General features: G+C 36.3%; 1 protein-coding gene across 1 annotated transcript in view; it reads left to right on the top strand.

Moving 5' to 3' along the window:
• The window catches only part of LOC138707733 (E3 ubiquitin-protein ligase Rnf220-like), a 137,650-nt gene that overhangs the window by 21,754 nt on the left and 89,829 nt on the right, over nucleotides 1-26,067 (top strand). Inside the window, exon 4 of the mRNA XM_069837598.1 lies at nucleotides 24,865-24,991. Coding sequence (XP_069693699.1) covers nucleotides 24,865-24,991 — 127 coding nt within the window. The remainder of the gene's footprint in view (nucleotides 1-24,864; nucleotides 24,992-26,067) is intronic.

The raw sequence follows: 26,067 nt of genomic DNA, 5'->3' as shown, positions 1-26,067 counted from the left end.
TACAATCGCTCAAGCGGCCTACGTGCGAGGACAGTCCCCAACACGTGTCTGTCTCCTCAGTGGGACTAAAATAATAGATGTTTGCACTTTTATACATATTACGCGTTCAATATTACATGGCCGCTGACCATTGATGTCGCTACTATCGTATACAAGGTATCATAGGCGATTACAGAGCGCGGGATATTGAAGGGACCAACCATTCATGGGTATGACGCACTCTGCTGGTTCGTTGAATCAACACCGGTCAATTTATAACGGACGAGTAGCACATATACACATTGTATTTTAGAAAGAATAGTCATTGTTAATGCAAGTTGTATTCATGTTTGTGACTGAATAAAAATGTTCGTTTAAACATTGTTAGCAGTGGCGAAACGTAACGAAAAAGTATGGGTAGACGCAAAAAATCTAAATCATTCCGAGAACAATAATTTTTTTTTCTCTTAAAGCATTAGTGACAGACTATCAAATCGTTTTGAATATCTGTAGATGTGCCTTTAAAAACAACTGCCTTGAAGTTGGTCTTTCATGGAAGGCTTCTATTGCCATTTTGTCTAGGGTTTCTAAATAACTGTATTTATTTATTGATTCTTGAGCTTATTGATTTACTCTAAAGGCTAATTTATTTGAGGTGTCATACTACATCAACAGTGTGATCTACATCAACATTACATCATCTATTCTGTCACATTTTCATTATGTCTAACAGCTTCTAAGGATGATGTTTCCGTCAGTGTTCTATTGTTTTTCCCAACATATGGAACATTTCTGCATTTTTCATATATCTTCCTCCTTGCATACTTTATAGCTTTTACTCGAAAATATTTTTACTGGGGAAATACCAGTATGACTCCAAGGTTCTTCACCTGCTCAGAATAACATATCCACCTATATTTAGAGTACCAAGTAATTTGACATCTTCTAGTCACATTTCTGTCTAATTTAGACTTAAGTTCAACTTCTGCTCAATGTGAAAGACAACAAAAAGTTGTTTTAGGAAAACTAACAGAGCCAGAAGTCACATTTTTCATGACGATCATCACCTGACCGCTTTCCATGCTTGATAGAGATAGTTCAAAACTTCAGCACACCATAAGAAACAACACTCACGGGAAGGACACACTATCGTATCGTTGCAGTATATAAATTGGGATAGAGATGTATAGCCATCTGCGAGCAGGCTATGTTATGTTCTGTTTATGAGGGAAGAAGGTGATCCTGCTCGCGCACGTTTTCAAAACGAAACCATAGCTGGTACTCTGGTCCAACTACGAGACTGAAGCAGACAGGAGAGACAAATTGTGTTCTGTCTACCCCACATGCAGTTTCCACCATGGCTGCAGAAAACTTATTTCTGAGGGTCCCAAAATAGATTACACGGAATTTTATTAACTTTATCAGAAGTTACAAGAAATCTGGACAGAAATTGAAAAGGAATATATAAGATAATTACAATAGTTATCTATAGTATGAATTATTTCGTGACTTTTGGGTAGACGACGTCTACCCTGTCTTCCCTGACGACTGATTGTCAGAGAATGCGGAAATACAGCTATTTGAATCTGACGCATAGGAAGCTGTAATAAGAAGTGTTATACAACGATAAGTACATTATTGTTTGTATTTATTGACTGACTGTATGTATATGTTGTATATATATATGTATATATGCAGGGTGTTTAAAAAATACGGGGCATAATTTCAGGTATGTATTTCCCACATGTAGACAATCAAAATAGTTCATTACAACATGTGTCCGGAAATGCTTCATTTCCGAGTTATGGCCTTCACAACATTGAAATTCACCGGAACCATACCTCATGTTTTAGAAGACACTCCACTGATCAATCGTCAACACATTCACTTCTTTCATGATGGCGCTCCTGCAAACTTCATTCGTACGGCTCGCCGGTACTTGGATCGAAGGTTTCCTGATCGATGGGTAGGTAGAGGTGGCCCAATTGCTTGGCCTCCACGCTCACCTGATCTGAACCCTCTCGATTTCTACTTGTGGGGCCATTTAAAATCATTGGTTTATTCGTCTCCGGTGCCTGATTTGGAATCCCTTCGGAATCGAATTGTGGCATGTTCTGAGGACATACGCAATACTCCTGGAGTTTGGGATCGTGTTCGCAGGTCAATGAGACATCGATGTGAGGTCTGTATTCAAGCAGGAGGTGGACATTTTGAACGTTTTCTGCAATGACAACGACCTGCGGAAAGAAAAACGTTCCGGTGAATTTCAATGTTGTGAAGGCCATAACTCGGAAATGAAGCATTTCCGGACACATGTTGTAATGAACTATTTTGATTGTCTACATGTGGGAAATACATACCTGAAATTATGCCCCGTTTTTTTGAAACACCCTGTATATACTAAAATTGACAGGAAATATAATTTATTTTTGTATAATCCCACCATTAAGCTCAATACACTTTGCAACTATAGCGGTCTTAGTCCTTTTTATTTTCTTGAGTTCGTCTTAATGTACTTTTATCAAAAATACATCGTCTCGTTCTTTGTAGACGTCGTTTTTCGTCCATCCTCACAAACCAAAATCCAATGGAGTCAGATTTGGAGACACTGATACTACTGCAGCCGATTCATCGTTCAGTGGAAGTGTGATTTAGATAATGTGTTACATGACGGCTACAGTATAATTTTCAGGTGCTCCGTCGTGTTGAAAGCATATACGATTCCTTCTAGTCAATGGAACCACATCCAATAATAACGGAAGTTTATTTTGCAGAAATTTTACACAATATACTACATTCATTAAACAAAGAAAGAAAGATAAACAAAAAATTCCTTTTTCTAATGGCATATTTAATAAATAAATAAATACTACTAAACGTACTGCAAAAAAGGAAGAAGAGGTACATCAATAGAGACTTGAGACATGGACATAAAAAGTGCCAGATTTTTTTCGAAAATGTAATAGAGAAACTAGGAAGCGCTGCTAGAAATCAATCATTGAAGGTTATAATAACAGGGCAAAGAGGTGAAAGAAATTAATTTCAAAACATTAAATGAAATATAACTATAATCAACAGATCTAGAAGATTATTATTCTAATGTTAAAAATGAATTAACTGGAAATTGGCGAAATTGAAGTGAGAGGATTTTGGTATTTATTAAGTACCAAACATTTGAAACTTGCAATAAATCAAATTTATATGATCGTTTACTTTGGGTGTACTATAAGCAGTAACATAAGCTGCTGCCAGGAAGTTAAAAGGAGAATAGCAAAGACAAAGGAAGCTTTTAATAGAAAGAGCATCTTCTGCGAACCTCTGAAAAGATAACTAGGGAAAAGACTAGTGAAGTACTGTGTGTGGAATATGGCATTGTATGGATCAGAAACATGGGCATTGCGAAGAAATGAAGAGAAGCGATTAGAAGCATTTGAGATGTAGATATGGAGAATGATGAAGCGTGTGAAATGAACAGACAGAATAAGAAATGAATTCGTGAATGATGCTGAAGTTGATTAGGAAGAGAAAAAGGAATTGATTGCGTTACTGGCTGAGAAGAAACTGCCTACTGAAGGATGCACTGGTACGAATGGTGAACGAGAGAAGATTTCGGGGCAGAAGATGATATCAAATGATAGACTACATAAAGATACGTAATGGATCATATGCCGAGACTAAGAGGAAGGCCGATAATAGGAAAGATCGAAGAATGCTGGATTTTCAGCGGAAGACCTGCCATTTGATAGAACACTATGAATGTATGTGTGTGTTGTTTTTTTTTTCCTTTGATATGTTTCTATTAACGAAACCAATCCAAGTAAATATAAAAGAACAGTTGCAAATATACAAAATAAAGGTGATAATTTGTTTGTATTGTTTAAAAGCATTTAGACATCCAACACATCGAACTATTACACAAATATTATTAGTTACATAAAAGGTATACTATAGATAAATTAGATCATGTGTTCGGAGTATAAAATTTCCGGTAAAACTTAAAATACACTAAATATTGAAAAAAGACCGGACTACAAATAAATGTGTATGGTTGTTCAAACAATTTTCCTACTTACCGTACAAAAGTACGATTGATCTACGTATTATTGGCTACGAGAAGAATAAAGAAACGCTTTTGTTTAATAAGAAACATATCACGACAGATTTCTGTTTAATTAAGTAAACACGAAGAAATAAAGTGTCTGTGTAGGATGTCTACTGTGTGCCATTTTGATTTATCTTAACGCAGTGTTTGGAATTCCGTGACTCGTGAGTCAACTCCTTAATAAAGAACCAGGACGGAGGGGTAAGGCATGATCTGCGACCTGTTACTATCTATTACGCTAACTACCAAGCTAGACGCACTCTCAAACTCACACCGAATGACTACACTAAGGTTCACTACGTATCCAGGTTTCTCGTCTTTAGGACAGCCCCCTCCGTGCGTCGCCAGCCAGCGATCGGGGAATGCTATGGGATGTTGACGAAATGGAGAAATAGTGACGGAATGATGTTGATGCCTAGTGTGGGGAAAACTGGAGAACCCCGAGAAAAAACCCAACTGGGACTTTGTTCGCCATCAGACCTGACCGGTACGCCTACGTGACCACTCATCCACCGCAGGTAACTGTACACTTACGCCGCGTCAGTGGCTGAAGCGCTAGCGTGCTGGTCTTCCATCCAGACGACCTGGGTTCGATCCCCGTTCAGATCGTGATGAAATTTGTGGTGGACAAAGCAGACGTTCCAGGGATTTTTCTCGATATACTCCCGTATCCCTCTATCATTCCACCAACACTGTCCACCTCCCCCTCATTTCCTATATCATCTGCAATAGTAAAAATAGGCTGGTGTTTCCGATGCTGATATAGGAAGGACTTGGGGCTCCGGGCCCCTGGAACTAATCAGGCTACTTGTATGCGGACGGGACCTGGCTTTATCTGAGGCTGAGGCAGGCTGTCCCACCTGACAGCGTCGGCTGATCACAAAGAGCTTGGGGCTCCGGGTTTCTTGGGCTTATCAGGCTACTCGTCCGCGAAACGGGACCTGACTTTGTCAGCTGTGGCAGAGTGGCCCACCTGTGAATGTCGGATTCACGAATGCCACCCATATTACCTGTCGGAATTGGACAATCAACGCATGTATAGAGCGTACAATGGTCCAAAACGTGCCTAAGTGTATGGAACCGTACCGTGTTCAGCCCTCGAAAAGCCAGTCAGCCAGAACTGCGTATATACTTGAAGTCTCTCCCTGAAGTTTCGTGTCACTCTTCCCAACATTTTCTCGTTAAAAATGGCGATAGTCCACACCTGTGGAGTAACGGTCAGCGCGTCTGACTGCGAAACCAGGTGGCCCGGGTTCGAATCCCGGTCGGGGCAAGTTACCTGGTTGAGGTTTTTTCCGAGGTTTTCCCTCAACCCAATACGAGCAAATGCTGGGTAACTTTCGGTGCTGGACCCCGGACTCATTTCACCGGCATTATCACCTTCATATCATTCAGACGCTAAATAACCTAGATGTTGATACAGCGTCGTAAAATAACCCAATAATAATAATAAAAATGGCGATTGCTTGTGAAGTGTCATGCTTCAGGTCGTCAATTGTTTCAAGGTCTTAAAAGTAATCCTATAAGAAGTAGTCAAATACGGAGAGGTTGGGCGAAATTTGCGGCCAGGGTACGCCGATTTGCCGGGAAATATGTGTTCTGGGACGATGCGACGAATAACTCTCGTAAAGGCTTGAGCCCTGGTGAGTCCTGGCATAGCGGTGCACCATCTTGCTGGGGCCATAACGCCTCTTGCTTGATTAATCCCACGCCGGCGAACACTTGGTTACTTATGAAAAGTGGTATTTCTCCAGAAGTTTCTCGATAAATCAGAGGTGTCTTGTTAAAGTTACTGTGTAAAAAGGCCAACCAATCTGTTACAGGATGAGGCCTATCGTATTTAATAATTTCTAAGTTAATTAATCAGAACTTTTGATTTTAAAAGCACATAAATATATTTGTGTACAATTGAGAAAGTATTAATAATTTTCATACTGGATAGATGGAGTTCTGTTAAATTTGGCCTTTCAGTTGTAAGATGTTGGTATATTTATAGTAGGCGGAAACCCGTATAAAGTTTGACTATGTAAAATGTCGCCTTCGCTAATCCAAAATTTAAATTACTGCTTTCATGAAACGAATACATTACAGAGGTTTCATTGCGGAAATTAATTAATCCGAAAATAATGGTTCGTTAGAAAAAATATGTTTTGGTTGCACATTCTTTATATAGGATTCTGAAGCCAAAGTCTATTGTTTCGGATGAACGGTTTGACAGAAAATCAGTGTATGTGTATATATATGAATATATACAAAGTGAGTATTTTTGTAGTTCAGATAAATGACTGGACAGAATCATCAAAATATATCTATAAAGTGAGCGTATTTATTGTACATAGAATGTATAAATTTTGTCGTGAAGAGATGAGTGGAATCAGCATAATACATAACTATAAACTCTCTATTTTTATTGGTTCGCATGAAGAGGTAGGCAGATCAACCATCTTCTACTGCACCACTTGTTTACAGAGAGCTGATGTTGTAAATGTGTTTTAAACAGCGGCATGTGGATTTTCGTCGGACCACCGATGCGAGTTATGGGTGTTGATACCGGCACGGGAGAAGGTAGTTTCATCGGTGAAGAGTATTAATGGAATTACTCGGCGATTAGTATTTACCCACCTACAAAATTCTAATCGACTGGCTTCATGTCCTGGTTGAAGTTGTTACACTCGCTGTATGTGAAATGAAAATATGCTTGCATTCATCTTGTTCGCCCCACTCTTACACGTGGAACATCGACACATTAGATTTTCTTGTAGTAAGAATATGTTGTACTCACCGAATGGGCTCTACCGTAGACTATTTACTAGCGCAATTCACACACGTTTTTACAATAATATTGCATTTTAAATTAGCAGTGCGCGATTTAAGCAAGGGAATTAAAATGAATTCTGGAACTGTGAATTCGCGTCCAGCTGCTCTGTTGCCATACTTATCTGCATACTCTATGACAGTGATGTCAAAGCAAGCGCATTTTTCTTACCTTGACGTCGTGCGCGGGCATCAAGCGCTAGGTATGGAAGGAGGAATAAGCAGCCTGTTGGATTAAGAAAACAGTGATGTACAAACTTCAAACGGAACGTGAAATTGTATGTCGTTATTTTTATATGGCTTCTTTCTGTAAAACAAAAGTATTAATACCAATTTCTTAATATTGCAGTTGTGTTTTAAACGGTAATAACATAATAAAGAGTTAAGAACAAATATTCACATAAATTCCATAGTACTACAACTATACTCTACTAAGTGGATGAAAGACATAATTCCCAAAAAAGGAAATTGAGTATGGCATGATAAGTTGGAATTGATATTGATAGTATGTTTAGCCTTATAAAAGTAATCAACAAACTAATCAAAACAATATTATAGCACAAAGCAAAGTTTCCTAGGTACTGTATATGTTTTAAATGTAACTAATATTCCATAACAAAACTCTTATCGCGTTATGCTTTTAAGGTGATACTGGTGACCAACTTCCTATCATCAGGATATTAAATTATTTTCTCGAAACCTGCTGAAGCTATAGAGCTGACATTTTTACAACACATGGGCACATATCTTTTGTTTATGATGGAACAGTAATTGCTTTGTTAATTCATTTCCTTACAAAGATTTTCCATGTGAATATTTTCAAAATTTGTAATACACTATCTTCAGTAATACGTATTTAAAGGAGCAGTCCGCGATAAAATTAAGTTGGCTTTAATCAAACACGTTTTTCAATCTAAGTAGAATGTAATTTACCGCATGTCAATGCGAAGCATGGTTCTTGAGTTACTGACTCCGCACAAATACTTATGACGTCACAGCCACTGAACTAGTGTGATTGCGTAGTAGGCCGATAACATCCCGAGTGCAGCGCTTTGTATTAAATAATCTTCTCGCGCCGTAATACACGTGAACAGAATTTCGGACTTAGTTGTGATTGAGTGAAGTTATATTTTGCTTTTCATTTAATCATAAAACAGCACATACCAACGTTGTGGTTTTATGTAGGGCTATTTTCTTTTATATGAATGACTTTGAACTACAGTAAACTAAAGAGAAAAAATTGTATCGTAATACAGTTTAAAATGCCGTGGTGTTGTGATTTTTCGTGTTCAGAGGGAAGAACAAAAGCAGAACATGGAGAAGGGGTATCATTTCATGTATTTCCTAGCAAAGAAAAGTCACCGCAAATATTTAAAACATGGGCGAAGAAAATCAACAGAAAAGATTTTACACCATCGAAAACTGCTGTTGTGTGTTCTCATCATTTCCATGAAATTAATTTTGAAGAATCGTGTGTATTAAAAAGACGTTTAATGAAAGACAATAGAACTTCTATGAAAATGAAGAAAACTGCTGTCCCTTATTTTTGAAAGGAGAATCTTCCCAAGATAGTTCTCATACTAAGCGCTCCTCTGCTTATAAATGAAAAAAAGATCGTCGAAGAAGTAATAGCAAGTTGCAGTGATGCGCCTATAGCTGAAAATATTGACGTATGTATAGTTCTCGATGAGGCTGAAAATTCACAGAAACCTAATATAAACAAAGCTGTGCAGTGTGAGATAGGGTGCGATACGCTAAGAAATGTGTGTGGTGAATCAGATGTGAGTGAGTCATAAACTGACCTAGACAAATATTTTCAAATAGAAGAAGAAACTTCAAATTCTAATTCATCAGGTATAAGGTACAAATTGTTTGAAAATTTTTCAAAAACTTTACAACTATATTTCATCGGCAAGACAACATTTTATAAAATAATTTCGAAATTCGTAGAACCAACAGTAGGTGTAGTTATTTTCACATTCGTGAACAACTTATCAATTCCCTAAAAGATAAAAACATGCGAATCGCGGTGATGACCAATTTGACTCACCTGATTACAGTGCAAAATATGTGACTTACAGTGTAATGGACCTCGATTCAGATAATGTTATAGACTTCATAGTTCTGCAAAAGGGCCTAATTGTAGACAATCTTGAAAAAGCAGCATGCGAAAAAGTTCTAGATCCCCTAAAAGAAAAAATGAACATTACCCTCTCACTGTCGGACCGCAATAGAGGAATTAGGAAATTCATGAGGACCAAATATGAATGGTGGACCATCAGTTTGACATTTGGCACATTGCAAAAAGCTTATCTAAAAACCTTAAAGCCGCCGCAAAAAACATATGAGAAAATACAAATATGGAAAGACAGCATCATAAATCACTCATGGTGGTTATGTGCTACATGTGAAGGTGATTCTGACGACTTAGAAGACAGATTCATTTCTGTATTAAATCATATTTGTAATATAGGTACACGAACAAAGACATATAAAAAATGTTCACACATTCACCCATACAACAGCGAGAGGGAATGGATCGAACCTGGACCCAACGATTACAATGCTCTGAAAAATGTTGTATGCAACCCTGCACTTTAAAAGACTTAAAGCAGACTAATCAGTTTTGTCACACCAGCAAACTTGAATCATATCATAACGAGAGATTGGTTTACATTCCTATGAGAAAATACTTTCCATATGATGGAATAGTAACAAGAACTATGATTGCGATAGTGGGCCATAATTACAACTGAAAATAGATGTAACTGGCTCCAGACTCCAGTACCCTAAAGTCACTAAATGATGGGTGGAAAAGAAAACGTACAGCAGGAAGGAAAACGCGTGGAGAGAAGATATAATTACAGATAAATGTGTTGGAAGTAGCTCGTGGTTATCCACTACTGCAATTCGATGATGCACATGTTTTAGAGTTCTCTCAAACACAGCCCCGGTGCTTAAACCGTGTGACTCAACAACTATGGTGCAATAGAATAACATAAACCATGTACTAATTTATTGCTGACGTGAGATAAACACGTATCTGTAGTCCCTTCATAACGAATATTTCACGTCTCGCATACATTCACTCACTCAGTGAAGACGTTGACTTAGGTTATAATACTTATAATTGATCAAAATATTAAACCTTTTCAGTTTGAACCCTTATCAGACCCAAGTCGTTCTAATAACAGAATGCATTGTACACGGGATTTAAAATGGGATAGAGTTTGGGTAAGTTATTATTATTATGATTATTATTATTATTATTATTATTATTATTATTATTATTACTATTACTATTACAGTATATGCATGTGATAGGTCCTAAGTGAGTTAATAATAACTGACTGTAACATGAATTTGTATTTACTCGGTCTACATTATATGTCAAACGGAACTGCAATGCAGTCTTATGAAGCGATCAGTGGTTATAACGTCAGAGCTTGCAGTAAGACCTTTAATATTTCACAAACTAAAAGGCGTAGAGAGATGAGATAAACGCCGTTAATCTAAGGATTACTTAGGTAAACATCCTATAATATAATCAAAATTTCGAATTTTATCGCGGACTGCTCCTTTAAGTTACGGTATATTAGATTTACGAAAACATTGTTTCAGTATCTGTAAGGCTAAAAAATAAATAGGCCTATATCTGAAACTTTCACTTTCCTATAAAAAGATGAGAAAATATTATTTTTGAATAAAAAAACAAGCTTGTGAAAAATCAGCATTAAAATTAAATCTTACATTCTTATTATGCACTTATACTTCTGAGACAAATCTAAAAATTAACGTGGATACAGTTTTAATAAGTACTCTGTCCATTATGCATTGAATCAGTGCTGGCCATCCCTGTATATAGCTCGACCAAGCGGCATATACTACCTCTTTCGTCTGTCTCTTTCCTTTTCACTTTAAAGCGCTCAGGCTCTTCTGAGTTCTAAAGCGCGCGCTCGCACCTATGGGCATCAATTGACATGACTGCTTTATGACCTCTAATTTGAAGCTTGAATGCTCGAGGTTGCGGGTTCGATCCCGGCCCGGTCGGTAGTATTTAAGTGTGTTTAAATGCGACAGTCTCACGTCAGTAGATTTACTGGCATGTAAAAGAACTCCTGCGTGACAAAATTCCGGCACACCGGCGACGCTGATATATATTCTCCAGTTGCGAGCGGCGTTAAATAAACCATAATTTGAATTTTTGAAGCTTGCAATATGGATCGAATATCGTGATTTGTTGTCCCGACATTTTCAGGTATTCTGAAAAGCGAGAAGGGCCTAGAAATTACCGGCAGCCCATATTTCATATTCCGTTGTACAGTTGCTATGGTATTTTAAAATTAGTGATCCGAAGTATGCACAACTTGTCGCAATGCAATATTCTAGTCAGGCTATTCAAGTTTCAACATACTGGTATTTACTATATCGTTAAACAAAACAAATTTTATATATAATTTTTCCTTGAAATATTTAAGTATATGCGCTTTTCTTTAATTTCATGAGAAAATTCCATATGATTGAATTACGAGATAGCATGAATTACAGGAATAGTACGGTACTTCATCCACAGTTTGTTCACCTTCATACAGAGTATGACTGTTGGGATAGGCCTGCTCCTGCGGTGACTGAGTGTCGGAGCTCCGGCCTGTCATGCAGGTGGCCCAGATTCGAGTCCCAGACTGGTCTAGGATTTTTCATTGAAAAATATAGTGACTTTTGTGGTGCACAAGGTCGCAGTTGGAGTTTATCTCGGGGTTCTTCCATTTTCCTCCATATTGGGCATTTACTTATTTCCGTCAACATTTCTCCATTTCGTCATCATTTCATAGCATTCCTCGATTGCCGGCTGGCGATGCTCGGAGGGGGCTGGCCTAGGGGCCAGGGGCAGCGAACCTTAGTGTAGTCAGCTGGTGTGGGATTGCGCCTAGCTTTAGGGTTAGCGCAATAGATCGTGACAGATGCAGTGCGGGGTCATTGTGTCACTTTTCCGTAAATGCTGTTCCATTCCATTTCATTCCATGACTGCTGAGAACAGTACCAACTCGCACATTTTGTTGTAAACATTGGTAAACAGTTCAGTCAGGTACACTGCAGTTAAGGCTGCTATTACATTATCAAAGTTCTTTAACAAAGAATATGATAAAATATTTTATCAAAAACCTTTGATCAAAATAGGATTTGGGGTATATTATACTACATTAAATCTTTTATAAAAAGTAACCTAAAATTAGGAACAAAAGCTCACCTAACACTTCTTCTACAACTGTTAACAGGTGTTACGAGGATTTGTTGATACTAATATTTACGCGTTAAGTTTATAACACTATGAATGAGGAACATTTTTATGCTTCTTTAGCTACAGTAGATAAGAAATGACGGGTAACTCTGGAGGTAGGCTGGCGGTAGGGTGGAGGTAGGGAGTAACAGGCTTTAGGTGGGCGTGGCAAGTGACGTCAGAAGTGGGCGGGACCAAAGAATGACATCAGAAGTGGGCGTGGCCAAAGTATGGCATCATGGGCGTGGCTAAAGTATGACGTCACGGAAGGGGTGGGGGGTTAAATTATGACGTAGGAAAGGGGCGTAACTTAAATTACGTCATAAGAGTTCAAGGTTAAAGTGTGTCGTCATGCAGGTATGTAATGGCATGACAAGTTCATACATGTTTATCTCCTCAATGTGGGGGGCTTAAAGTATGACGTAGGAAAGGGGCGTAACTTAAATTACGTCATAAGAGTTCAAGGTTAAAGTGTGACGTCATGCTGGTATGTAATGGCATGACATGTTTAGCTCCTCAATGTGGAAATTATGACGTAAGAAAGGGGCGTAACGTCATAAATGGCAATCTAAGAGTTCAAGGTTAAAGTGTGACGTGCAGGTATGTAATGGCATGACAAGTTCATACATGTTTATCTCATCAATGTTGCTATATGTGCAAATATTATGCTGAGTCATATCCGGCAATTGTTCTCAGGTGAAAGACACAAGTTCATACATGTTTGAAAACTGCTATGTGTGCAAATATTATGCAAGGTCACATCCGGCGAAGAATTAATCTATCACACTTAAACACATACATTCTTTTTTTTTAAGATTCTAATGTAACGGTAATTTAATTGATTGGGGAATGGGTGTTGGAATGTGGGACATAAATGGATAAAAAAAATTAATCTAGCACACTTGTTGTGGCTGAAGTTGGAAATGGGGGAGGGGGGTAATAATTTGAAATACACACGGCATAACTTAAAGTGTGACGTCATTCACAAGTGCAGGTTGGGGCGTAACGTAATGATTTGAATTACATATGTTCATACAAGTTTGTATAGTAGAAATACACAAGTTCATACATGTCTGAGATTTCATCTACACAATGATGTGCAAATATTATGCAATCTCACATCCGGTGGTGCAATTGCTGAGTAATAATAAAAGCATGTTTTTGAAGCAACGTGTCATATTACACAAATATTGCATGATGCAAATAATATGCAAGCTGTTAATTCACATCCGGTAAAGACGCAAGTGCTGAATAATGGCCAGCTGTCCAATGGATGTCCTGAAACTGGTTGTACTTTAAGCCAATTGTTGAGTAATTGTTAAAAAATATTAAGATTCTAATGTACTGGTAATTGAATTGATAAATAGTAATGGGAAATGGAAATTGGAATGCGGGAATTATTGATGGCGTAAATGGTTGTACTTTAAGCCAATTTATAAAAAAAAAATTAATCTAGCACACTTGTAAATTAAACACATACATTCTTCTCATATTATTATTATTGCAATGTAATACATTTTGAAGTAAATTTGAGTGGTTTGTTTAGCATATTTAATACATTATTACCAACATTAAATTCATCAGAATGTGACATTATTATGATTTAGAGCAGTAATTGTGGCAGATAAATCAATGTAGATGTATATGTTGTGTAATGCATAAGCGTGCAAATATTATGCAAGCTTGCTTAATCACTTCCGGCGACGATGCAATTGCTGAGTAATGATAAAAGCATGTTTTTTAAGCATCTGCAACGTGTCATATTACACAAATATTGCATGATGCTAATAATGTGCAAGCTGTTAATTCACATCCGGTGAAGACGCAAGTGCTGAATAATGGCCACCTTATTATTATTATTATTATTATTATTATTATTATTATTATTATTATTATTATTATGGTTCCAATTTAATACATTTTGAAGTAACATTTATTGGATTGATTAATAATTTAATACATTTTGAAGTAACATTTATTGGATTTATTTTAAGCCATACATTATTACCGAAGCAGTTCGTAATATAGTAATTGCTTCTTCTTCTTCTCATTATTATTATTATTCGTCATAAAGAAGATTAAAGTGTGACCTTATAAATTTGTAATTGAAGTTGGAAATGGGTGAGGGCTGTTTATAATTTGAAATACATACGTCATAACTTAAAGTGTGATGTTATAAATTTGTAATTGAAGTTGGAAAAGGGGGGGGAAATTTGATAAAATTCTAATGTAATAGTAATGTAAATGATAAATAGTAATGGGTAAGGGAAATTCGCAAGTGTTAATTGAAATTGGAATGGGGGAATTATTGATGGCGTAAATGGTTGTACTTTAAGCCAATTGATAAAAAAATTAATCTAGCACACTTGAAAATTAAACACATACATTCTTCTCATATTATTATTATTCCAATGTAATACATTTTGAAGTAAAATTGAGTGGTTTGTTTAGCGTATGTAATACATTATTACCAACATTAAATTCATCAGAATGTGACATTATTATGATTTACAGCAGTAATTGTTGCAGATAAATCAATGTAGATGTATGCGTTGTGTATTGTTACTACGTATGTATAAGTGTGCAAATAATATGCAAGCTTGCTGAATCACTTCCGGCGACGATGCAATTGCTGAGTAATGATAAAAATATGTTTTTGAAGCATCTGGAACGTGTTATATTACACAAATATTGCATGATGCAAACATCCGGCGATTGTTCTCTCAGCGTCTTATGTTACACACATATTGTATTGATTACAAGTAAATAATAGCTATCTGCTATGTGTGCAAATATTATGCAAGGTTGCTAATTTTACATCCGACGATGAAATTGCTGAGTAATGATAAAAAACACGTTTTTGATAATGACCTTGGAGGTAATATGGCTGGATGATGAGGTGAATTATTTAGAGGTGTAATGATAGAAGTATTGCAGTTTGGAATAATTGACATTGAACAAGTTTAGACAGCAGTGGGAGGGGGGGCAAGATGATGAATAATACGCTCGAATTTATACAACTATTACACTATCACATGTTTTATAAAAGATCTTTGTCAAAAAAAAATTGGTAGTGTAATAGCAGCCATAGCGTTAATAATGTCTCACAATATTTATTTTTAATTTTAATTTAGATGATACTGCATCTCCAGTCTCGGTTTGAGCTGAAGAAGAAGAAATCGCAATTTAAATGCTCTGAGTGTAAAAAACAGTGACCATGATGAAGCGTGGTGAATGTTAAGCTTGATTATGAAGAATGTTCGAATTGTAATAAATGTTCGTTTTGGAAATAGTTTTGCACTATAATTTCTTCTATGTCTTAACCATCCATTTCCATCCCACATAACCAAAGGGTTGGGTTCGTTTAGAGAATTAACCTATAACACTCCTTTCAAATATTAGTAATACTTTTCCAATATTAAGAATTGGTATATAGGTTTTCAAATATTAATAATCCTTAAGAATTGGTGTATAAGTTGAGATTATTCTAAACATATATGTTACCAGAATATAACATAATTCCAGTGGTAGCTTATTGATTTGGGAGTGGTCGATTTGAAATGTTCATTACATGTTTGTACGATAAAACCTGATGATGATTGAGAGAATGTCAATGATTAAACTGAATCTAGTCATTGGGGATGGGGATGTGCTTGGTAAAAGGAAATAGTAACAACATAAAATTATGCGTATATATTTATTCATAAAAAGAAATACAATGCACTGAGTATTGAAATATATTTTCAGTTAGTGAATCCCAATTGTGATAATGTTTTCACCAAAATTGAAGAAGTAATACATTTTGAGTGGATTGTTTAGTGTATTTAATTTAAGCCATACATTATTACCCACATTAAATTCATCAGAATGTGACATTATGATTATTATTATTATTATTATTATTATTATTACTATTATTATTATTGTTATTATTATTATTATTCCAATTTAATACCTTTTGAAGTAACATTTATTGGTTTTATTTTAAGCCATATATTATTAGCGAAAGTATGATTTAGAACAGTTCGTAATATCCACTTAAATTCCAGAGTAGCATAATATTATACTGTATTAATTGGATCATAAAGAAAGTGAAATTCTAAAGAAAGAGATTGAGTATGACACAAGTTGGAATTTATATTCATGCTATGTGATGCAAGCCTGCATTAACATCCCGTGATTGTTTGACGACCACCTGCGATGTATTATATTACACAAATACTGTATGCACATAATAGCTATCTACTATTTTCAACAAATATTAAGCTAGCTTGCAATACAGCGTGACGTTGCAATAACGCAACAGCATGTCGTTGCAATAACGCAACAGCCGCAACAGCATGTCGTTGCAAGAACGCAACAGCATGACGTTGCAATAACGCAAAAGCATGTCGTTGCAATAACGCAATAGCATTTCGTTGCAATAACGCAACAGCATGTCTTTGCAATAACGCAACAGCATGTCGTTGCAATAACGCAACAGCATGTCGTTGCAATAACGCAACAGCATGTCGTTGCAATAACGCAACAGCATGTTGTTGCAATAACGCAACAGCATGAAGTTGCAATAACGCAGCAGCATGTCGTTGCAATAACGCTACAGCATGTTGTTGCAATAACGAAACAGCATGTCGTTGCAATAACGCAACAGCATGACGTTGCTATAACGCAACAGCATGTCGTTGCAATAACGCAACAGCATGTCGTTGCAGTAACGCAAGAGCATGTCGTTGCAATACGCAACAGGATGTCGTTGCAATAACGCAACAGCATGTCGTTGCAATAACGCAACAGCCGCAACAGCATGTCGTTGCAAGAACGCAACAGCATTACGTTGCAATAACGCAAAAGCATGTCGTTGCAATAACGCAATAGCATTTCGTTGCAATAACGCAACAGCATGTCGTTGCAATAACGCAACAGCATGTCGTTGCAATAACGCAACAGCATGTCGTTGCAATAACGCAACGGCATGTTGTTGCAATAACGCAACAGCATGACGTTGCAATAACGCAGCAGCATGTCGTTGGAATAACGCTACAGCATGTTGTTGCAATAACGAAACAGCATGTCGTTGCAATAACGCAACAGCATGACGTTGCTATAACGCAACAGCATGTCGTTGCAATAACGCAACAGCATGTCGTTGCAGTAACGCAAGAGCATGTCGTTGCAATATGCAACAGGATGTCGTTGCAATAACGCAACAGCATGTCGTGGCAATAACGCAACAGCATGTCGTTGCAATAACGCAACAGCATGACGTTGCAATAACGCAACAGCATGTCGTTGCAATAACGCAACAGCATGTCGTTGTAATAACGCAACAGCATGTCGTAGCAATAACGCAACACCATGTCGTTGCAATAACGCAACAGCATGTCGTTGCAATAACGCAACAGCATGACGTTGCAATAACGCAACAGCATGACATTGCAATAACGCAACAGCATGTCGTTGCAATAATGCAACAGAATGTCGTTGCAATAACGCAACAGCACGTCGTTGCAATATCGCAACAGCACGTCGTTGCAATAACGCAACAGCACGTCGTTGCAATAACGCAACAGCACGTCGTTGCAATAACGCAACAGCATGACGTTGCAATAACGCAACAGCATGACGTTGCAATAACGCAACAGCATGTCGTTGCAATAACGCAACAGCATGTCGTTGCAATAACGCAACAGCATGTCGTTGCAATAACGCAACAGAATGTCTTTGCAATAACGCAACAGCATGTCGTTGCAATAACGCAACAGGATGTCGTTGCAATAACGCAACAGCATGACGTTGCAATAACGCAACAGCATGTCTTTGCAATAACGCAACAGCATGACGTTGCAATAACGCAACAGCATGTCGTTGCAATAACGCAACAGCATGTCGTTGCAATAACGCAACAGCACGTCGTTGCAATAACGCAACAGCATATCGTTGCAATAACACAACAGCATGATGCGTAATTTGCGACATATACGTTACAACGACATGCTGTTGCGTTATTGCAACGTCATGCTGTATTGCAAGCTAGCATAATATTTGTTGAAAATAGTAGATAGCTGTTATGTGCATACAGTATTTGTGTAATATAATACATCGCAGGTGGTCGTCAAACAATCACGGGATGTTAATGCAGGCTTGCATCACATAGCATGAATATAAATTCCAACGTGTGTCATACTCAATCTCTTTCTTTAGAATTTCACTTTCTTTATGGTCCACTTAATACAGTATAATATTATACAACTCTGGAATTTAAGTGGATATTACGAACTCCTTTAAATCATACTTTCGCTAATAATATATGGCTTAAAATAAAACCAATAAATGTTACTTCAAAATGTATTAAATTGGAATAATAATAATAATAATAATAATAATAATAATAATAATAATGTCACATTCTGATGAATTTAATGTGGGTAATAATGTATGGCTTAAATTAAATACACTAAACAATCCACTCAAAATGTATTACTTCTTCAATTTTGGTGAAAACATTATCACAATTGGGATTCACTAACTGAAAATATATTTCAATACTCAGTGCATTGTATTTCTTTTTATGAATAAATATATACGCATAATTTTATGTTGTTACTATTTTCTTTTACCAAGCACATCCCCATCCCCAATGACTAGATTCAGTTTAATCATTGTCATTCTCTCAATCATCCTCAGGTTTTATCATACAACCATGTAATGAACATTTCAAATCCACCACTCCCAAATCAATAAGCTACCACTGGAATTATGTTATATTCTGGTAACATATATGTTTAGAATAATCTCAACTTATACACCAATTCTTTAGGATTATTAATATTTGAAAACCTATATACCAATTCTTAATATTGGAAAAGGATTACTAATATTTGAAAGGAAAGTGTTATAGGTTAATTCTCTAAACGAACCCAACCCTTTGGTTATGTGGGATGGAAATGGATAGTTAAGACATAGAAGAAATTACAGTGCAAAACTATTTCCAAAACGAACATTTATTACAATTCGAACATTCTTCATAATCAAGCTTAACATTCACCACGCTTCATCATGGTCACTGTTTTTTACACTCAGAGCATTTAAATTGCGATTTCTTCTTCTTCAGCTCAAACCGAGACTGGAGATGCAGTATCATCTAAATTAAAATTAAAAATAAATATTGTGAGACATTATTAACGCTATGGCTGCTATTACACTACCAAATTTTTTTTGACAAAGATCTTTTATAAAATATGTGATAGTGTAATAGTTGTATAAATTCGAGCGTATTATTCATCATCTTCCCCACCTCCCACTGCTGTCTAAACTTGTTCAATGTTAATTATTCCAAACTGTAATACTTCTTTCATTACACTTCTAAATAATTCACCTCATCATCCAGCCATATTACCTCCAAGGTCATTATCAAAAACGTGTTTTTTATCATTACTCAGCAATTTCATCGTCGGATGTAAAATTAGCAACCTTGCATAATATTTGCACACATAGCAGATAGCTATTATTTACTTGTAATCAATACAATATTTGTGTAACATAAGACGCTGAGAGAACAATCGCCGGATGTTTGCATCATGCAATATTTGTGTAATATAACACGTTCCAGATGCTTCAAAAACATATTTTTATTATTACTCAGCAATTGCATCGTCGCCGGAAGTGATTCAGCATGCTTGCATAATATTTGCACACTTATACATACGTAGTAACAATACACAACGCATACATCTACATTGATTTATCTGCAACAATTACTGCTGTAAATCATAATAATGTCACATTCTGATGAATTTAATGTTGGTAATAATGTATTACATACGCTAAACAAACCACTCAATTTTACTTCAAAATGTATTACATTGGAATAATAATAATATGAGAAGAATGTATGTGTTTAATTTTCAAGTGTGCTAGATTAATTTTTTTATCAATTGGCTTAAAGTACAACCATTTACGCCATCAATAATTCCCCCATTCCAATTTCAATTAACACTTGCGAATTTCCCTTACCCATTACTATTTATCATTTACATTACTATTACATTAGAATTTTATCAAATTTCCCCCCCCTTTTCCAACTTCAATTACAAATTTATAACATCACACTTTAAGTTATGACGTATGTATTTCAAATTATAAACAGCCCTCACCCATTTCCAACTTCAATTACAAATTTATAAGGTCACACTTTAATCTTCTTTATGACGAATAATAATAATAATGAGAAGAAGAAGAAGCAATTACTATATTACGAACTGCTTCGGTAATAATGTATGGCTTAAAATAAATCCAATAAATGTTACTTCAAAATGTATTAAATTATTAATCAATCCAATAAATGTTACTTCAAAATGTATTAAATTGGAACCATAATAATAATAATAATAATAATAATAATAATAATAATAATAATAAGGTGGCCATTATTCAGCACTTGCGTCTTCACCGGATGTGAATTAACAGCTTGCATATTATTAGCATCATGCAATATTTGTGTAATATGACACGTTGCAGATGCTTAAAAAACATGCTTTTATCATTACTCAGCAATTGCATCTTCGCCGGAAGTGATTAAGCAAGCTTGCATAATATTTGCACGCTTATGCATTACACAACATATACATCTACATTGATTTATCTGCCACAATTACTGCTCTAAATCATAATAATGTCACATTCTGATGAATTTAATGTTGGTAATAATGTATTAAATATGCTAAACAAACCACTCAATTTTACTTCAAAATGTATTACATTGGAATAATAATAATATGAGAAGAATGTATGTGTTTAATTTACAAGTGTGCTAGATTAATTTTTTTTTTTATAAATTGGCTTAAAGTACAACCATTTACGCCATCAATAATTCCCGCATTCCAATTTCCATTTCCCATTACTATTTATCAATTTAATTACCAGTACATTAGAATCTTAATATTTTTTATCAATTACTCAACAATTGGCTTAAAGTACAACCAGTTTCAGGACATCCATTGGACAGCTGGCCATTATTCAGCACTTGCGTCTTCACCGGATGTGAATTAACAGCTTGCATATTATTTTCATCATGCAATATTTGTGTAATATGACACGTTGCTTCAAAAACATGCTTTTATTATTACTCAGCAATTGCATCACCGGATGTGAGATTGCATAATATTTGCACATCATTGTGTAGATGAAATCTCAGACATGTATGAACTTGTGTATTTCAACTATACAAACTTGTATGAACATATGTAATTCAAATTATTACGTTACGCCCCAACCTGCACTTGTGAATGACGTCACACTTTAAGTTATGCCGTGTGTATTTCAAATTATTACCCCCCTCCCCCATTTCCAACTTCAGCCACAACAAGTGTGCTAGATTAATTTTTTATCCATTTATGTCCCACATTCCAACACCCATTCCCCAATCAATTAAATTACCATTACATTAGAATCTTAAAAAAAAGAATGTATGTGTTTAAGTGTGGTAGATTAATTCTTCGCCGGATGTGACCTTGCATAATATTTGCACACATAGCAGTTTTCAAACATGTATGAACTTGTGTCTTTCACCTGAGAACAATTGCCGGATATGACTCAGCATAATATTTGCACACATAGCAACATTGATGAGATAAACATGTATGAACTTGTCATGCCATTACATACCTGCACGTCACACTTTAACCTTGAACTCTTAGATTGCCATTTATGACGTTACGCCCCTTTCTTAAGTCATAATTTCCACATTGAGGAGCTAAACATGTCATGCCATTACATACCAGCATGACGTCACACTTTAACCTTGACCTCTTATGACGTAATTTAAGTTACGCCCCTTTCCTACGTCATACTTTAAGCCCCCCACATTGAGGAGATAAACATGTATGAACTTGTCATGCCATTACATACCTGCATGACGACACACTTTAACCTTGAACTCTTATGACGTAATTTAAGTTACGCCCCTTTCCTACGTCATAATTTAACCCCCCACCCCTTCCGTGACGTCACACTTTAGCCACGCCCATGACGCCATACTTTGGCTACGCCCACTTCTGATATCATACTTTGGTCCCGCCCACTTCTAACGTCACTTGCCACGCCCACCTAAAGCCTGTCACTCCCTACCTCCACCCTTCCGCCAGCCTACCTCCAGAGTTACCCGACATTTCTTATCTACTAGCTACAATTAATTAAATTATTACATAAGCATTTTACTGAAAAAAAGAAACAGAAAAAGAAACGCTTGTGGGTTAAACCGCGGATTGCAAAACGTGATAAGAGAGGTATCCATCATAACTTACTAAAAGTTCTACAATGCGAGGACTTGAAAAGTTATACAAATTATTGTAAAATATAGTTATTATATAATATTAACATTATATTATACATTTATTTATTTACAACGTTTAATTTCCTTCACACTCCGATATCAGAATTCTTGTGGTAGCAACAATCCACATATATTTGCGTTAAGCCATATTTGTTTCAAGGTAGAGAAATCTTTTATCAAAAATAATAAGATGCACTTACATTTTATAAAAGACCTTTTATCAAAGAAACTTTTATAAAAGAAACCTATTACACTGTCATTTATTTTATAATATATATTTTATAAAAGATCTTTGCCTAAGAACTTTGATAGTGTAATAGCAGTCTGAGAAACCTTGGACGATATTCTCTACAGCAGCAACAGCACTTCTATTACAAAAAACTATAAACGAGTACTATAGCAATATACTCAGCATGTGTAAAGTTGTGCGGCTTTCTCAACAACACTCCTAACACTAAATTGCCTTTGGTTAGTAGTCACTTATAACTGGTCCTTCACCACACCTGCCTCCAGCAAGTTTTCTAACTCGATATCGAGACATTTCGCTGGATGGTACCCTTATAAGTTTTATTTTTTATTTCGATCTGTCCTTTCTCTCCAAACGTTGTTACTGCACTTATTCTGCACCTGTTTTATTTATGAAAATACATGTCCTTCGTCACATTACTGCACTACTTGAATTTATAGAATAGGCTATGGTATAAACTGCTGAATGTAAAAATAAAGAAAAAGCATAGTCACATTGTAAAGTGCAAACTAGCCAGACAAAGCCCATTTTGTTTGGCGAAGTCACATTTCTATATTACATAAACATAAAGACATAATCGGCAAGGAGGTCTCCAACCATGCTTCTAACGCGAACGCCGATAGCGGCAAGTTCAAAGAGCACAACTTTAATTTAGTACACCATTCCTTACAATATTTCTGTGTGTATTCACCTTACTCCATACCGGAAATGAAAATCTGATTGCTGAAATACTAATTTTTTAGTCTGTTATTTTACGACGCTGTAACAACATCTCAGGTTATTCAGCGTCTGAATGAACTGAAGTTGATAATGCCAGTGAAATGAGTACGGGGTCCAGCACCGATAGTTACCCAGCATTTGCTCATATTGGATTGAGGGAAAACCCAGGAATAAACCACAACCAGGTAACTTGCCCCAACCGGGATTCGGACCCGGGCCACCTGGTTTCGCGGTCAGACGCTCTAACCGTTACCCCACAGGTGTGGACACCGGAAATACTAATCATAAAGTAGTCACCCTGGACACGTTTCAGTGGGAGGTAAATGGTAGCACCTCGAAGAGCAAGAAAATTGTTCATTCTGGTTTGTATACTAATTACATATGTAGGCTATATCTATATTTAATTAAATTAACGAAAATACGCGTTCAAGTCGCATCTATATTGTGTTGTATTTATTAACATTCCACGGTATTCATACATCGCTTCACAGCTAGAATATAGAACAAGTCAAAAATCTTAATACTATTATAAAGTCTTAATTTATAGTCACAGTCTAGATGATATATATATATATATATATATATATATATATATATATATATATATATATATATATATATATAGTCTACTAGTACAACACAAGTTTTAGTATCAATTTCATGAAGCGTTGTTGAATTATTGTGTAACGTAAAATAGTATTGTATAATTTTCATACTCATTTCTAGTATTATAATGATTTACCCGATATACCATTACATATTTTTATACAATAAAAGATTACCAATATATGTCATTTTACTCCACTTTACTTGCAGCCAGTTATAGAGGCGACATGATTCTGAGGATTTCTCTGCATGAACAATCACACAATTTGGTAAAACTATGATTTTATCAGTTCAATGTTGAAGTATCCCCAGTTGTTGTAAAAAGAGTTCTAATTATGCAAATCTAGTCTTTCAGGTAAAGCAGATTTGAATAATTTTAAGGGGAAAATTGTTCCGGGGCCGGGTATCGATCTCAGGACCTCTGGTACGCTGGTACGTTCAACCAGAGGTCCTGGGATCGATACCCGGCCCCGGAACAATTTTTCCCTTGAAATTATTCAGTTGTAATTATGTTTCTGACTTGACTATGAATAAAGAAGAATGACACATTCATTGCGGTGACTGTACGTAAGAAGAATTACTAGACATTAAAATTACCGTTACAAATCTGTCGTTCTCATACGAAAGAATCACAAATGATTTGGTTGTTTAGGTCACGCGATATTGAATGCGTAATGCCACCTTTATTTCTGACGGTCGATAAAATTTATAGCAAAATAATTGTCATTGGTAACTGATATTACCACTCTATTTACTATATAAGCTTTTCTGTTGTGACATTGTTACAGCACGGCGCGGCAGCCGATGAAGACGAGAACGTCGACGTAGAGGGCGATAGCGAGATGTACGAAGAATACGAGTGGGCCGGACAGCGGCGGATACGGGCAACTACGTTACTCGTCGGAGGATTTGCAGGTGAGCAACGCACCTTATATTTAACACTTTCGTACATTCATAGTCTAATCCAAGGGAATGTAAACAACGGTCTCACAGATCGGCATTGAAAGAGTTCCGATGTGAGAGGAATCACTGGTGGGGGGGGGAAGCCCATTGCCACTTCTGTTCCTTCCCAGAACCAATGCAAAGAATTAGAAGTGTCATTGCCATTGTTGATCCTTCTCTTCGATTTTGGAAATTTAAAAGAGAGTGTGCAAAAATTGATTTATAGCCTAGCTGTCAAAAGAAAAAAATGGCCGCTCTCTAGAAACTAAGTTACCTTCCGATAGGCCTATCTCCACTACAATTCGGAGAAAGGAGATGTTACATGTTGTTGGACCACGTTGCCAGATATCTGCAGTTATGATTAAAATTTTCTCCCTGTTATTGTTGTACCGTAATGGTAGCGAGTCGGGCTGGTGTTCGTGTGGTCGTGCGTTCAAACAAAACGTGGTGCTTTTTATGCCTTTTGTTTTTAAAAGCGAGAGAAAACATAATTGCTGCTGTCTCTTTTATGGCTGTTTTAGTAATTAACATCAAGTTCATGAATGTATTATGCCATGACTTTATCATTATCTATTATAACATTATGGCTGCAAATGGAAATAAAGAAAGATTGTATTCTCAACAAAAATATCTTTCATGGCATAAACAAAACCAACTTACTGGCGTCTGCGTTAAAAAATTCAAACAATTAAAAGTTAAAAAAAGACATAAAGCTACGATTCAGTATTTAGAACATCTTCCTTCCATCTCGATCACACCTTGCAGTCGAGTGGGCATGGAATCGACTAGTCTTTTCAGTTCTCAGCCACGGCATCCCAGGCATTCTGGACGAGCTTCCACAAATCATCAGGTCGTCTTGGAGGGGGATTGGGCCAATTTTTCCGCTGTGCTTCTTTACTTGTGCCCCCGTAGCTCAGTTGGAAGAACATCGGAATTTAGATGTCAACGTCTCAGGTTCAAAGTCTCGTCACTACTTTTCATTTTATTGTGTAATAATGTAAGGAAAAAAACTAACACTAGTATTATGCAACTGTATTGCTTCATATCTA

The sequence above is a fragment of the Periplaneta americana genome, chromosome 10 (assembly GCF_040183065.1).
Source record: "Periplaneta americana isolate PAMFEO1 chromosome 10, P.americana_PAMFEO1_priV1, whole genome shotgun sequence".
In the NCBI taxonomy this organism is placed as follows: Eukaryota; Metazoa; Arthropoda; class Insecta; order Blattodea; family Blattidae; genus Periplaneta; species Periplaneta americana.
This window is presented reverse-complemented; position numbering and strand designations above follow the sequence as displayed.